The sequence below is a fragment of the Bidens hawaiensis genome, unplaced genomic scaffold (genome assembly GCF_021521415.1).
Source record: "Bidens hawaiensis isolate Kalapana, Puna unplaced genomic scaffold, B.hawaiensis_p1.1 tig00062436_1, whole genome shotgun sequence".
NCBI lineage: Eukaryota > Viridiplantae > Streptophyta > Magnoliopsida > Asterales > Asteraceae > Bidens > Bidens hawaiensis.
Window position 1 is genome coordinate 24,697 of NW_027501209.1, and position 15,871 is coordinate 40,567.

Genomic DNA, 15,871 nt, shown 5'->3' on the forward strand with positions numbered 1-15,871 from the left:
ATTTATAAAATCATTGTTTAACCAAAAAAAAATCTTTTAGGGGGTTTTTATTTTTTATATCTTATTTAGAGCATTCACATCCCAACCTGCATCTCGTACCAGATAATTTAACTAAAGTTAACATTTTTCTAAATTTATTTATCACTTTTTAAAAATCTCATACATCTCATACCCTATATTTATCTCTATTTAATTAAATAATACTTATTGTTCTTCTTTTAATTATTTTTTTTTCTTTCTTCCACTCATATCCATCCATTAGAAAGAAAAAAAAAGCAAAGAAAAAGAAAAGATATGAGGAATGACTTTGGGGGTTTGGTTTGTAAAATTATATATTTTTGGTTTGTTACTTGAACAAATGTATACATCAATGTCATACACTCCTATATCTAAAATAAAAGCGTGCCGATTACTTTGTTTTTAAGTTTCCAAGTTAACTAAAAGGAAGAAAGGAAAAGAAAAGAAGGGAAAGAAGGGGATAGTTGTGTTCTCGAGTTTCATTCAAAATATAAAAGGTATGAAAAGAAAATAAAATAAATAGAAAGAAAAAAAAGGGGGGAGATCCTTTCCTTCTAAATTGGAAAGCATAGGTAGGAAAGGAAAGGAAGAAAGGGAAGAGAGTGGGGAATTACAACAAGAAATTTAGGACATTATCCACACATTGTATGTGTTGGTAAAAACCTATTATGTGTTTGTAATTGTCTTTATCTACACATAGATTAAGTGTTATGATGTGTTGCCTCAAAACTGTAGATATGTATATCATTGCTCACACATAAGTTATGTGTAGCTACGTCCCATGCTATACCTACACATACATGTGTGGCTAAGACTAATAAATACGTGTAGTAAAAGTATAATGATTTGTGTGGGTGGCAGCTGACGTGGCGGCTAACGTGGCAGACAACTTGGCAACTGACGTGGACTGCAACAATGGCATGGCATGTCCCTCGAAGGTGTTGTTGACACGTGTCATAAATATATGAGTGGGTGAAAGTAATATTATGTGTTGGTAAAGGTGGTTTATGTATAGGCATTAATTTCAATATGTATAGATAAAAATATAGATGTATTGGTAAAAATTTGTGGGTATGTGTGTAAACGAGCCAATCAAGCTTCAGTTCTTGATATATATAAAGTGAGGTTAGAATAAGAAATGAAGTGTGTCTAAGAAGTGTACGAAGTGATCTGGTGCGTTGGGAGTGTCTTTTACTTTTATACTTGTTTTATAACACTCTAAGGGCATAATTGTCCAGTGTGTTATATAATATATGGAAGCATTATCAATCTATAATTATCATTTTTAATCCAATTTAAAACACAAGACCTAAAGCATCACAAGATAAATTACAGTGTGTTTTATATTAAAATAATCAAAATTTAAAAACAACACTAAATTTTAATCCAAATTTAAAACACAACACCAAGAACTAAAACACAATAGCTTGAACATCATAACCAACATTAATGAACAAAAAAACTTTGTACTTAGATTCGAACCAGTTACAAATAACTAATATTCATGAATAAAAACATACTTACAAATAACCAAAATCAACAACACCAATAACTTTCATGAACATCATGCACCAAAACACAATTGGTTGAATATGAGGAACTAAACATACTAAAACTCAATTTGTTCAATCCCATCTCAAAGGTCAACCATTTCCTCTTATTACTATTAGATCTAACCCCTTCAATATTATTCTCATTTCCTAACCGTAAAATCTGCTTAGCCATCATAGCTCTATCAATATCAGGATCATACACCTGGTTATCACACCCAAAGCAATAAAGCTCAGATCTTTGCAATTTCATGACCAATATGAGATTGGATATGCAAATGGGTATAATTCACCCTCACACCCTCATACCTATGAACAAGAAACCTATGAATCAATCCAAACACCTATAGTATAGAACGAACTTAAAATCAATTCGTATATAATTATTAGAATAAATAAGCAATTATAACTTAAAAAGTAAAATAACCATACTAAACGATTGAACATGTTGCAAACTAATAGTATTACGGTATAAAAGTGTAGATGGGGTTTTCAAGTTTTCGGATATACACGCAACCCCTAAATGTGTGGCCAACAATTGAATCGATTAGAACGGTTTGGGTTCAGGTTTGGTGAATTCCGGTTCAGGTTTCATGGATACAAGTTCTTTCAGGTTAATTTCTTGGTCGGGTTTCGAGTTATGGATAAAAGTGGCATGTCGTTCCGTCGGGTCAAATAAAAAAATGGCATCGGTAAATGGTAACTTGCCTTTTGATGTAGTTCGGGGTGTTCAAAAACTGTGGAACTGTCCAAACCGAGTAAAACTAACAGTTCGGTTAGATTAAAGTTAAAACGGTTCAATCTCAAGATCAAGTTCTAAACTTTTTAACCTAAATTGTGCATCCTCTTTTTGTTTCTGTAAGTTGGTTAATTGGTTGGTTAAACCGGTCACATGGTCGGTCACGGTTCAACAGTTAACGAGTCAAGTGGTGTTGAATCAGCCAAGCTGGAATAAAGGGATTTGCCCCTGTTTAGGGTCTAAGCGGCGGTTGTGAATTATGTTCTTTAGCTTCTTTATAATTTCAACAAGTTCTACATCTGACAACACAATTTAAAGATAAAGATTAGCATCTTATACATTTAAGTATTGGATGTGAATTTTTCATCTTGTCTGGAGAAGAAAGAATCATATGCCCTAAAGCTGAATATCTTGACACCACTAAACAATCAGAAAACGTATTCTAGTTACCCAAGGTCCGTAAAAGCCAACTGTTACTTGATTTTCACATAATATGGTTTTAATGTGACTACTAGTTATTATCTCCTCCCTTCACTTCCAGGAATGCAGGATACAATAATTCATAAGGATGCTCCCTTCCTTCTGTTAGATATACTATTTTGTTTTTACTAATTATATCTAGTTATTTGAATTATATCAGTATATTTAAAAAGTAATAAATAAATTAGTTTGCAAATGCCATCTTTTTATGAGCCCGAATTATTCAACGTTACAATATAAATATTTTGTGCAAACTCAGACTGGGACAACTATAAAACTAGTTTATTTGGTTAATAGAAGTATAGAACATCACCTCTGGCTCTGGCCTTTTAGGCTTTATTAAAAACTAAAAATTTGTGCCTTCAAAATAAATTTAATAGTATTTCATCAAGTGATGATAAAATGTCAAGATTAGTGGACCCATATGATAATGAACGTACATACCATGACTTTTAATTTATAAATGTGGACCTAGTGACAGAGCTTTCTTCTGATTTCCAAGAAACTTCTAAATAACCAATGGGCCCAGATGCTATCTGATGAGTAATGAAAGTGAATGTTTGATGAAATGCGCTGGTGAGTTCCCTTTTTTACTGTGCTAGTTTAATTTGTTGTGAGAAAGAAACATAATTACGAAATATAGCGATCAAACAAAAACTGATTTCATAGTTTTGAACGAATTACTTGGAAAATAATCAAATGATAAGTGGGTGAGAAGTATGATGCCACAGTAGTCAAACAAGCATGCTTTGTATAAAAGTGAAAAGTTTTGCATTTATATCATGTCTGTAGAAAACACACATGTAATACATAAACATAAGGCACAATACTAGTATTGAGAAGGAAAGATAATTATTGATAGAAAACTCAAAGGGATTCTTAATTGAAATCTCCCCTGTATATATATATATATTCCGCAACTGCTAGCATTTTAAGGACTTATGTGGCGTCTCTTCCTAATCTTTTCATCTTGGAAACTCTCACCATGACTGCAACAAATATCATGTCCGTGGTTACCTCTGCAAACACAAAAAGCTTATATCTCCATTGTTTCTTGAACAACAAGACTCCAATAACACCCCAAAACCCGGTTGCTTTGGCAGAGGTGCACCACAGAGATCCCTGTTACCAGCATATATTGATGAGTCAGTAAGTGTTTGCAACTGATTTCCAATTGGAATCCGTCCTGACAAGTTGTTGTGTGACAGATTCATAAAGCTTAAAAAGTTCAAATCAGCCATGCTTGGAGGGATCATCCCGGTAAACTGGTTGTCTGAGAAATCAAGAGAATTTAGTGCCTTCATATTGCCAATACTAATACTATCTGGAATGTTCCCACTAAGATGATTATGAGACAAATTGAGTCCCACCAACAAAGTAAGTGTAGTTATTTTTAGGGGGATTTGTCCTGTAAGCTTAATGCTTGAAAGGTCCATGTTAAACACTAGATCTAGAGTTTTTGCATATTCAAGATTCATTCCTTTCATAACCTGAATCACATTCTCATCAGAACCAGAACTTCCATTACGAATATCTAGCTGTGTTTTCTCAATCATCCCATTCAAGTCTCCAAAACAATTAGGGATGGGTCCTGTTAGGTTGTTGTGTCCGACATCTAAAATTTGAAGATATGAACATCTGCACAAAGATTGTGGTATTCTTCCCGTGAAGGTGTTTTTATGCAATCTGAGGACCATCAAATACGTAAGATTTTCTCCAATCCATTTTGGTATGTTTCAGAGAAGTCGTTATTACCCAAATCCAAAAGTCTTAAGAATCTCAAGTTCCTTAATTCTCCAGGAAGCTCACCATTGAAGTTATTGTCATTTAGTTTTAGCCATGACAATGATGAAGAAATATTTCCTAGAGAACTCGGAAGGACCCCAGACAACCCATTTGAACTAAATATCAACATACTCATATGTTGTAAATTCTCTACACAGTCGGGAATATTTCCGGATAACCTATTCCCAGAAACATCAAGAAGTGTTAACCCTGTACTTTTGCACAATGACGCTGGAATTGACCCATTGAAAAGGTTTTCTTGTAGAAGCAAAGACCCTGTAAACCCATTTAATGGAAGATTTTTCAAAGATCCACTAATTTTGTTGTGTGAGAGATCCAAGTAAGAAACGATGGACATTTTCCGAAACCATGTTGGCAGAAGTCCATATAGGCTAGCATTAGATAACACCAACTCCTCAAGCTTCCTCTGAGTTTGCAACCACTGTGGGAATCCATATGCAATCTTGCAAGAACCGAGTAGAACATTTCTCAATTGGAATGGAGGTTTGTACTCACATGAGATATTGAAGATCAGTTTACGGTTAGAAGTTGTATCCAAATACTCCAACAACGAGAGATTGGCAAAATGGACTTCTGAAACAACTCCTTCTAAAGAATTGTTAGACACGGCTAAAAGTGCTAGTTTGGAGAGTTGCCCAACTGAAACTGGAATATTCCCATTTACAAAATTTGAGGACACTGAAAATGCTTCTAGGTGAAGCTAGCTTTCCTATAGAAGCTGGGATTGGACCCGTTAGATGTAAAATGAGTTTTGCTTAACATCTATAAAATACCCTTGGTCTCGTTTAAATAGATTACAGATACATGTAGGCTATCAAAATGAGTTTTGCTTAACCTAAAGCTTCTTTGGTCTCGTTTAAAATTTTGTTAGCATGAAATGGATTGTTTATTGAAGAGCTCAAAATTAACCAACTAATTGCTCAAAAGAAATACGGTAATGAGTAGTTACCTCTTACTACGTACCATAATTTATTATTATCAGAAGTGGTAACAAGAAATTAGGAGCCATCCAATATCGATAATCATAATCAAATACACAAACTATTATTGAAATATTTTTAAATTTTCATATGGCACACTTATTGCTTATAAGCAGTTCAGGCAAAAACTTTTTAGGTCAAAGTCAAACCCAGAAGTATTGAAAAGTAAAAGGATGCATACACATGAAGAACAAATTATTATTGAAATATTTTAATTTTCGTAATTACATATGGCATACCAATTGTTTATAAACAGTTAATGCATACACATGATACAAACATAAATAACAACTTAAGTATTATAAAGCAAAATAATAATTGCAACAAAAACATGATTCATAGTAATTTGTCTTCTTTGCCCCTTTAAATCTTGGAAACTCTTACTGCAACTTCCACATATATCTTGTCCATGGTTACCTCCGCCATCATAAAAAGCTTGTACCTCCATTGCTTCTTAAACAACAAGACTCCAATAATACCCCAAAAACCTGTTGCAAATCCGCATGCTATGTCCAAGTAAAACCATAAATTCTTTGGCTCATTAGATTCCTTGTATATGTTCTTGCTTGTAGTTGGTGGATTTTCATGATAGGAGCAGTTATTTGGCAGAGGTGCACCACATAGATCTCTGTTACCAGCATATGTAAATGGGTCGGTAAGTGTTTGCAACTGATTTCCAGTTGGAATCCGTCCTGACAAGTTGTTCTGTGACAAATTTAGACAACTCAAAAAGTTCAAAGTTGCCATGCTTGAAGGGATCATCCCAGTAAAATGGTTGTCTGAGAAATCAAGAGAATTTAATTCCTTCATGTTCCCAATGCTATTGGGAATACTCCCATTGAGGTAATTATGAGACAAATTCAGACCTACCAACTTGATAAGTGTAGTTATCTCCAAAGGGATCTGTCCGATAAGTTTATTGCTTGAAAGGTCCATGTTATAAACTAAACCCAATGTTTTTGTATATTCAAGTTGGGTTCCTTTCATGACCTGTGATAACACAATGTCATCATGAATTGCACTTCCATCACGAATATCTCCCTGACTTTCCTGGATCATCCCATTCAGCTCTCCAAAACAATGAGGGATGGATCCTGTTAACTTGTTGTGCGCTACATCCAAAATTTGGAGATTTGAACATTTGCACAAAGATTGAGGAATTCTTCCTGTGAAGTTGTTTTCATGCAACCTGAGGACTATCAAATTTTTAAGATTTTCTCCAATCCATTTTGGTATGTTTCCAGAGAATTCGTTATTGCCCAAATCTATAACTTTTAAGGTTGTCAAATTCCGTAAATCTCGAGGAAGCTTGCCACAAAATTTATTGTCATTTAGTTTTAACCATACCAGTGATGAAATATTTCCGTAAGAACTTGAAAGGACTCCAGACAACCTATTTGAACTAAGTATTAACACACTCATTTTTTGTAGATTTTGCAAACAATCAGGAATATTTCCAGATATCACATTCCTGGAAACATCGAAAAGGCGCAGCTCTGTTCCTTTGCATAGTGACCTTGGAATTGACCCATTGAAAAGGTTTTCCTTTAGAAGAAAATAATGGGTATGTTTGCTAATAGGAAGGTTTAACAAAGATCCACTGAGTTTATTGTGAGAGAGATCTAAGAAATAAATGGTGGGCATCTTTCGCAACCATGTTGGTAGAAGTCCATATAGGCTAGCATTAGACAATTCCAAATCCGTAAGCTTCCTTTGAGTTTGCAACCAATGTGGAAACCCATTTTTAATCCTGCAAGAGCTAAGGTCAACACCGTCTAACTGGAATGGAGGTATCCATTCATGTGAGATATTGAAGATCAACTTATAATTAAGACCGGTGTAAAAGTACTTCAACATCGAGAGGTTACCAAAATGGGCTTCCGAAACCACTCCTTCTAAAGAACTGTTAGACACATCTAATTCAACTAGTTTGGAGAGTTGGCCAATTGAAAATGGAACAGTCCCATTTAACATATTTGAAGACACTGAAAATGTAAGCAGTGAATTTAGTCTTCCTAGAGATGCTGGGATTGGACCTGTTAACTGATTGCTTTGAAGATTTAATAATGTTAAAGCTGTTAAACTTCCGAAGGATTCTGGAATCGAGCAATTCAAGTGATTATAAGAAAGGTCAAGTGCGGTTAGCTGCCCAAGGAATGATGGAATGGGACCATCTAGCTGGTTGGAAGATAGATCTAATACTTATAAATATCTTAATCTCCCCAAAGCTTCAGGGATTGGACCGATTAATGTGTTTGATGCAAGATGTACTGCTCTTAAACCTGTAAGCCTTCCAAGTGATTTTGGAATCAAGCCACATAATTCATTCCAGGATAAATCCAGCATCTCTAAAGCATATCGAGAGCATGTGGATTCATTTGTTGATGGTTCAATCATTACTCCTTCAAGATTACTAAATGAAACAATCAGTTCTTTCAGGTTACAAAGGTTAGGCATGAAAGGAATTGATGAATTTAGAATGTTGCCTGAAAAGTCAAGGGATACTAGGGAACTCAAGTTTGTTAAAAGTGAAGGAAATCGGCCTTCAATTGCATTGTCCTTAAGTTGAAGGTATTTGATGTTGGGAAGGATTCTACTAAAATTAAGATGAGGACCCGCAAGATCAGCATTTGAAAATCCACAACACGACAAGCTTAAGTGTGTTACTGAAGGAATCATGTAAAGCACCATGTCACGATTTTTTGCCTCGCTAATATTGACTCCATTCAAGTCAAGATACTCGAGTGACAAAAGGCCAGAAATCCATGACATATCATTCGTCTCCAATAATTGCATGTCTGATAATGTACTAAGATCAAGAACTTTCAAATTTGAAAGATTTCCAATATGATGGGGAATATGACCACTAAAACCTGCATTAGAGAGATTGAGGTAACTTAACTGTTTCAATGAGCTGATGAACTCAGGGATCCGCCTTCCTTGAAAATCATTTCCGCTCAAGTCTAAATATTTTAAACGCCTTATCTCTGCTAAAGAAGAGGTGATATATTCACCAACTAAGTAGTACTTTTCATTAACTAAGTAGGCGTTTCCACTAGTTGCGGTGCCAGTAACCCAACATGAAGAAGAAAGTCCCCATGCATTTCCTCTGAGATGAAGACCAATAACTCTTCCTGCACCATCGCAACGAACTCTGTCCCATGAGCAGCAATCAACGCCAACCCATGATGACAGCATCTTGAATTCATCTTTGACACTATACTTGAACTTGAGCAGTGCTAGCCTCTCTCGCTCATGGCAGCTTGTCGTCAAATTTTGAGCACCCAAACAAGTGGTTGCAACCATAAGCATGCTTAAGAAAATGAAATGAAGCCCCAAAACACACTGATTTCCCATGATTCAACCACAACTTTCTAGAGAAACGAGATGAAATATGAGCTGCTATGATCAACAAATTACATGAAGTGATAATTGTGTTGATGGCCCATTGAAGACTTTGCAAGTCGTTGTGGATGATCATGCAAAATTTGTATCCACAAAATTGATTTCTTCTATCCTGGCCCACTTTTTGTTTTCTTGGAAATTATTAATATTTATCATTTTTTTTTCCAAATAGAAGATTTATAACCCTTTTTCAGCTTCTTAAAATATTTGAAAAGTAACCATGCCTAAAGTATTAACCACATTAATACTTAGGATATGAGTTAATAGTTTATTATGTTATTATTATTTAGTAGAAGGGTTAGAAATGTAATTGTTGTAAGTAGGCCCCGTTAAGGCAGTTACGTTAGGGTTTGTGATGGTGGTTTAAAACACCGTTTAGAATAGAACTTATGAAACGCTGCGTCGTTTCATGAAACGCCGCTTCAGTCTGCATATATAGGGCATTCTCATGTAAAACAATATCATCAGTTCATAAATACAATTCAATTTCATCTATATTCTTTTGTTCATAATTCTTGTTTTAATTACCAAATCAATTGTGGCTTCTTTGATATCCAACAAAGCCGTCAAGAACTCAGTTACCACTCTTTTGCACACGCCACAACTGTAATTTATTATACAGTCAATATTTAATTAGTTTGCTAGTCCATTTGCCGTTATTTTTTCTTGTTTGTGTATAGTTTCCTTTTTTTTTAATAGTCTTTCTTTAATATTGCCTATATAATATATAATTCCTTGTAGGCGTTTAACTAAGTGAACTGTTTAGTGTTTACTGATTTTCTAGACTATGACTAAACGGGCTAGTTGAATTAGTTGGTCAGGCGTATTATTTACCTTTTTAATTTTAGTGAATCTATGTTTAGATTCTGGGCCTAAACTGGGCCGGCTTGGGCCACCCATTGCAAAAATTGTTTGTCTACCAAATTAGGTTGCGATTGGGTTAATTTGACCAGCATGAAGCAGGTTTCAAAGTAAGGGGCTACAACTAGAGATGCACAAAAACCCAAACTAGGAACTGGAACCGAAAAAAAAACGGAACTGGATTGAACGGGTTCAAGTGAGTATCGGATTGAGCCCGCCAACGCGTCTAACTGACGGGTCTGGTCGGATCAACCCACCGGGTTCCATAGTTTTCATTTTATATTTTAATGTGTGGTTTATGTAATAAATTAGATTGATTGGGTATTTTAGGGGTGAGCAACTTAACCGTCATAACCGTTAAACCGAACTATAACCGCACCGATTTCAACCGATAACCAACATAACCGGTGGGTCAGTTTAATGATTTTTTTAAAAACTGCCAAATACGGGGCGGTTTTGGTTAAAGATAATTCCAAAGCCGATATAACCGAACCGACTCATTTATTTAAACAACAATATGTTTGTGATTAACTTAACGAAACTTGTTGTTGGATTATATTATTTTGATGTTTTTGTTTCAACGTTCGTTATCAAATTAAGTTAAACTTCATCATTTTTGAATATTTGGGTTTAATATTATGGATTATATACTTTGTTAGATTATGTCATGTCGTTTTTTGTAATAATTGGTACCAAACTTTTAGGCTCAATTACATTGTTTTGGTTACGGTTAACCGACTCATTATAACCTACAAAACCGACTAACCAAAACCGTCGTAATGGGTCTGTTATGGTTATCCATTAACCGACATATCGATTATGGTTACGGGTTTGGCTCAAAACCGCCCCAAACCACCCATGCACACCCTTAGGGTATTTTATGTAAAATTTAAAAAGAAAATGGAAAGTAACATAACATTTCATAATTAAAATTCAATTGTTTTATATAAATTAAAATTTTTATATTGTAAAAAATGTAAATTTAAAGTATTAATATGGAAAAAACTAATAATAAATAATTTCCGGGTCGAACGGGCCGTGTACTTGTGTTCGGGTCGATCAATGAATATGCGAGTCGTGCTCGGCTCACGGGTATTAGACGATATTCGTGTTTGATCGGGTCAAAATTTTGGGTTCTGGTCGGGTTAAACCTGTCAACACGACCCGTTTAACACCTATAAGGTAACTCCCTCTTTAACTGGAACACGGAACGACTACCGTTGATCAAAACAGAAGCCCTAGAAGACTTAAGGTGACGGATCCAACAAATCCATTTGGCCCCAAACCACATAAGAACAAAAATGCTCACCAAGTAATCCCAACTTAGAGGATCATTTTCATCTTTAGTAGTAAAAGGTCCATTTGTCCGTATTTACCAAGTCAACTATTTCATTCAAGATGAGACTAACTGGGCCAGTTCCCTTCTTGGGCCTTTTGAACTGGGCTAGTTGGGTCGTTCTGGACTGCTCAAGTTCATAACAGCAAGCCAATTATCAAACTTATTGGTCTGAAATCTATTGCAAGCATCTGGCTAGATGCCTTTGGTAAAACAGAATCTCGGAAAACCTGTGGAACAAAGGCTTTAACGCCACTCTACATTAAATCCCATAATCTCTTTGGAAAAATTTGATAACCATAATTATAATAATATTTGTCCGTATTTACCAAGTCTATAAATAACGGATGATTTGTGTATCGACTAGAGTTTACAAATAAACCATTCAAGTTTAAGAGTGTCAATCGCTTTGATTCATTTAAAGCGGATTGTATACGGAAATGACATAGTATGCTCTTGGTCTTAGTTCTAATTAAGAAGAAAAATAATAAATTACCAAACACAAATTATATGTAACCCTCCGGCGCCATATCCCCCCCCCCCCAACCCACACGCACACGAAGTAACTTACATCTTCGCATCGCGTTTACTCGTAGCAGGTAGTTTAGATGATTATGTTCTCAACTTTTCGTCATGCCATGATTATTTCACTGCAAAAAAAGAAACAAAATGAATTTAATGTTGAAAAATGAGAACATATAGTGACGTGTTTACAATGTTTTCAATTGCCATACTTTGTTGGTTTATGCATGATTGTCTTTAAACAATAATTAAACATGATATACTATAAACAAATATTGTATTGAATATATATGTATAAAACAAGCACTCTAAAAAAACAAATATAGTATGTATGTGTTCTTTTGTTCGTTAGTATATTTTCTTACTTATGGATCAGAGAAATGCTTGCTTACAAGTGACAAGTCAAATGAGGCTGGCTTTACTCTTATTATCCGCTTTATTACTTTCCAATGTTAGTCTCACATACTCACTTCACACGAAACATCGTACGTGTGGAATTTTGACCATATGTTTTGTTTTTATGTACCGTACGTGACGTTTATACTATTTATTTAAAAATCAAGAAATTACATTCGATAAATAAATCATTTATTTTATTTGTTTTGTTTTGAACAAATTTATACATCACTCACGTATGTAATCGTATTTATTATTTTAGTTTAAGTATATAAGCATTGGGAAGTGTTGGGAGCTTAAAATCAAATCATTTAATACCATGTGTAGTGGTGGAGGGGGAAAGCGTCCCCTTCTTCTCCATTGGATGAAAGTTGTGTCAAACAAAGTCAACCCTTCAACCGGGGGCAAAACGCCCAGACTCAATTTGCCCTCAAAAGCCCACATAGCAGCCCCGGGGGAGGTGTTCCTGGCAATATGAAGCTTTTTCACCCCTTCAAAGCGTCCAGTACATAATTTGGTCTAAGTACTAAGATTGATTGGGGATCAACGAAGACGGATGTGTTTGTGATTCGTACCCTCCAAACAAAAGTACTCATGTCATGCACATGCATGTGACAATCCTATGCATCACAAGAACGTGGGGAAGCCCACCTTGCATTTCTTTTGTTTTATCTACATTTTCATTTGTTTTTGTGGTGCATTTCCATTTCTGTTTATAAATAGCTTTAAGTTTTGTGTCTAAGATCATGAATGAAAATCAGAAAATTGTTCTAGACTATTATCTTTTCTTCTTTAAATTTTTGGGAGTGTTTGTCTATCATGAAAGGCTAAATTAATCATCTCGAATCATCTTTACCAGTTTGTTACAAATTAAGGCTTGAGGACCATGAATAGATAAGAATGTGAAACCAGCAATGAACAAAGATGATAATGAAACAATCTAAATTCATAAATCATCTTGCTTGAAAGCTGTATCTTCCCAACTATTTTTTTCGGTAGCTAATACGAATTTTAATTTGACACGATTTTTATTAACAATGTAAAACTTGTTAATATTAGTATTGATTTGTTGATCCGTTTTTCATGTTAGTAATGGAAAAACATGAAAATATAATAAACCTATAATTATATGTGTACCCGTTACAATGGGGAGAGTAGTACCGCATCAGAGTATGACGTAATCGACATGTTTGTCATCTTGATCGAGTTCCCCTTTAGAAAGTATAGTTAAGGATACTCTTAAGGTTCTTGAGAGGAACCCGGTTTAGGAGAGAGAAGGCACACAAAATTGTTGTGTGTGTATGATTAGGTTATGTTGTTAATATTTATCTCTCTTTATATACACCCAAGGGGAAACCCTTTATTAGTTAATTAAGGGTAATATGGCCCATCAACAATTACCCAACTAATATATGATAAGGTATAATTAATTATTTTGATCTATTATACTATAAATGATAATGATGGCTACACACACACACACACACACACACACATATATATAGGGTAAGGTTAAAATGAAAACCCACTTGAGTTGTGAAAACCCGCGAAAACCCTATGTAACATCGTTTTTTTTTTGTTACATGTAATATATGTTGTAACATTTAATATAAAACATCGAAACATCAAAAAAAATGTTTTGTTATTTTTTAACATTTTTTACTAATTTTTATATATGTTTTTAGGAGAGAGAAAAAGTTATATTTATATTTACATTTTTTATTCATTTTAATTGTGGACCACAAGATTTAAATATTAATTAAAACATGTGGTTAAGAATGAGTTTCTAGAGTTTTAACAACTCAAGTGGGTTTTCATTTTATACTTAGCCTATATATATATATATATATATATATATATATATATTTAATCTTACATTCTTCCACTTTGCCAAGTAATCATTTATTATGAGTATTAGATAAGCCTGATCAGGGGTTAACACGCATTTTAGCTTTAAACTCAAACTGGAGCAGTTAAATACAGTCATTAAATTGAATATCAACTCAAGAACCCCATTAATCATACTGCAGTCCTTATTTAAAGCCTAAGTAGTTATAATCAAAATTTTCAAGTAAGCCCTTTAGAACGTTTGATTTGTATTATAATTTGTCTATATGTCATTATGCATGCAGAACATATTAAGAGGCATACAAAATCAAAACTGAGGAAAATTACTAGTTAGTCATTCATAGTACGATACGCAATTATACATTGTCATTAGTAATCTCGTCTTAATTATTAATCACTTTCATAAGACTTATGGGTGATAGACTTTTAGTTATCGGATCCTTAAGCATATCATGAATGTATTCGATACGAAAATTTATGGTTTAATCAGAAGATTGATTGATAGTAAACCAAATCTCAAACGTTATTCTGACTTATGGAGTTTAGTTTAATTTGCTAATAATAGCTTTATTCCATTCAGAAGATTGATTGATAGTAATGGTTTAATCAGAAGAGGTATGATCAATAAACTTTCCAACATCCATTTCAACTTTAGTTAGAGAGGTTACATAATCATCAATGTCAGTAGGTTTTAAAACCTAGATGGTCTCCTGAGTTGATTATTGGGTAATTTGAAAAGTCTCGGTTTTATGGATTAGCTCTTAGTTAGGTTGCTATCATTTTAAGGATTCTAAGTGTGTAACAGTTGGTGCAGTATGGTGTATAAGATGTGTAATCAGAACTAAATTCAGAGTAAAATTTAATGACTCCCCCCACCTCTTGTACTTCTAACAAGTCATTATAATGACTTTTACTGCTCCCACTAATTTTAGAAACCTTTAGGAATTGGCATGCTTAAGGTCAATATTTGAAGACCAGTATATTCTAATAGAGAAACAATTTAATAATATAAGTTGTTGTAGTTTCTCTTTATGAGGATTAGTTTAGAAAGAAATCTGTATGCCCATATTTAAGCAACAATGAAACTTTTTGTAAGAGTAGTATTAAATTCTAAGGAGATAAATTTTGATGGAACAGTGTTGTGATGGAGCAGTGTCTTATACAAGAGGTGTAAATTGAGATGATATCAAGTTTTCACTCCCCACCTCTTGCAAATTTTGCAACTTATGATTAAGACACTTAAGGCTCCCACTGATCTTCGATATCTCTAGGAAAACTACATGAGAAGTTTCAATAATGTACGTGATGTGGGATTTTCTCATACATATATTAGACTTGATTTGATTTCCTTAACTTTCATATATCATAAGAAACTTAGGGACACATTTAGTAGAAATCATATTAAGTATATATGAACAGATCTCTTTAAGGCTATGGAACATAGAAGACATACAAGTAAATAGTCTATAAATGATAAATGAATTATGTTCGAATATTTCTGTTTGAATAAGTTCCACGAATGTAAGTGAAATACAACTTCTGGTGGACCCATACTTATTTCTTAAGCCAAGTAATGTTTAGGGCATCTAACACATGATTTAAAATCAATAAGAATGAGATTATATGAAAAAATCACCCTCATCAACCATGTCTTGATTTCTCATGAAATTTGATTTTAATGGATGAATTTTATAGGTCTCATTTTTCTTTTGTTAAATTTTTATTTGCATGATAACAAAAGTTAGTATCATCTATTCTATTTTATAAATGTTTCAATCCAGATGTTGATAACAACTAATATGAGAGTTTAAGGTAAGGGTGACTTTATGTTGGCTATGCAAACCTCATAGCTGTCATAATTTAGCTTAAGTATTGATACAAAAATCTGATTAATCTCCAGAATATTTAAGGTGTCATAAAGCGTAATTAG

At 34.0% G+C, this 15,871-nt stretch overlaps 1 protein-coding gene and 1 pseudogene across 1 annotated transcript; both read right to left on the bottom strand.

The window, feature by feature from the left end:
- Positions 1-3,800: 3,800 nt before the first annotated feature.
- On the bottom strand, positions 3,801-5,602 carry LOC143603691 (receptor-like protein 33). The gene is made up of 3 exons (XM_077080423.1): positions 5,557-5,602; positions 4,492-5,238; positions 3,801-4,402 (listed from the first exon to the last, which is right to left on the bottom strand). The coding sequence occupies exons 1-3, from the start codon at positions 5,600-5,602 to the stop codon at positions 3,801-3,803; spliced, it is 1,395 nt and encodes a 464-aa protein (XP_076936538.1).
- Positions 5,603-5,909: 307 nt separating this feature from the next.
- Positions 5,910-8,864, bottom strand: LOC143603692 (uncharacterized; annotated as a pseudogene).
- Positions 8,865-15,871: the final 7,007 nt, after the last annotated feature.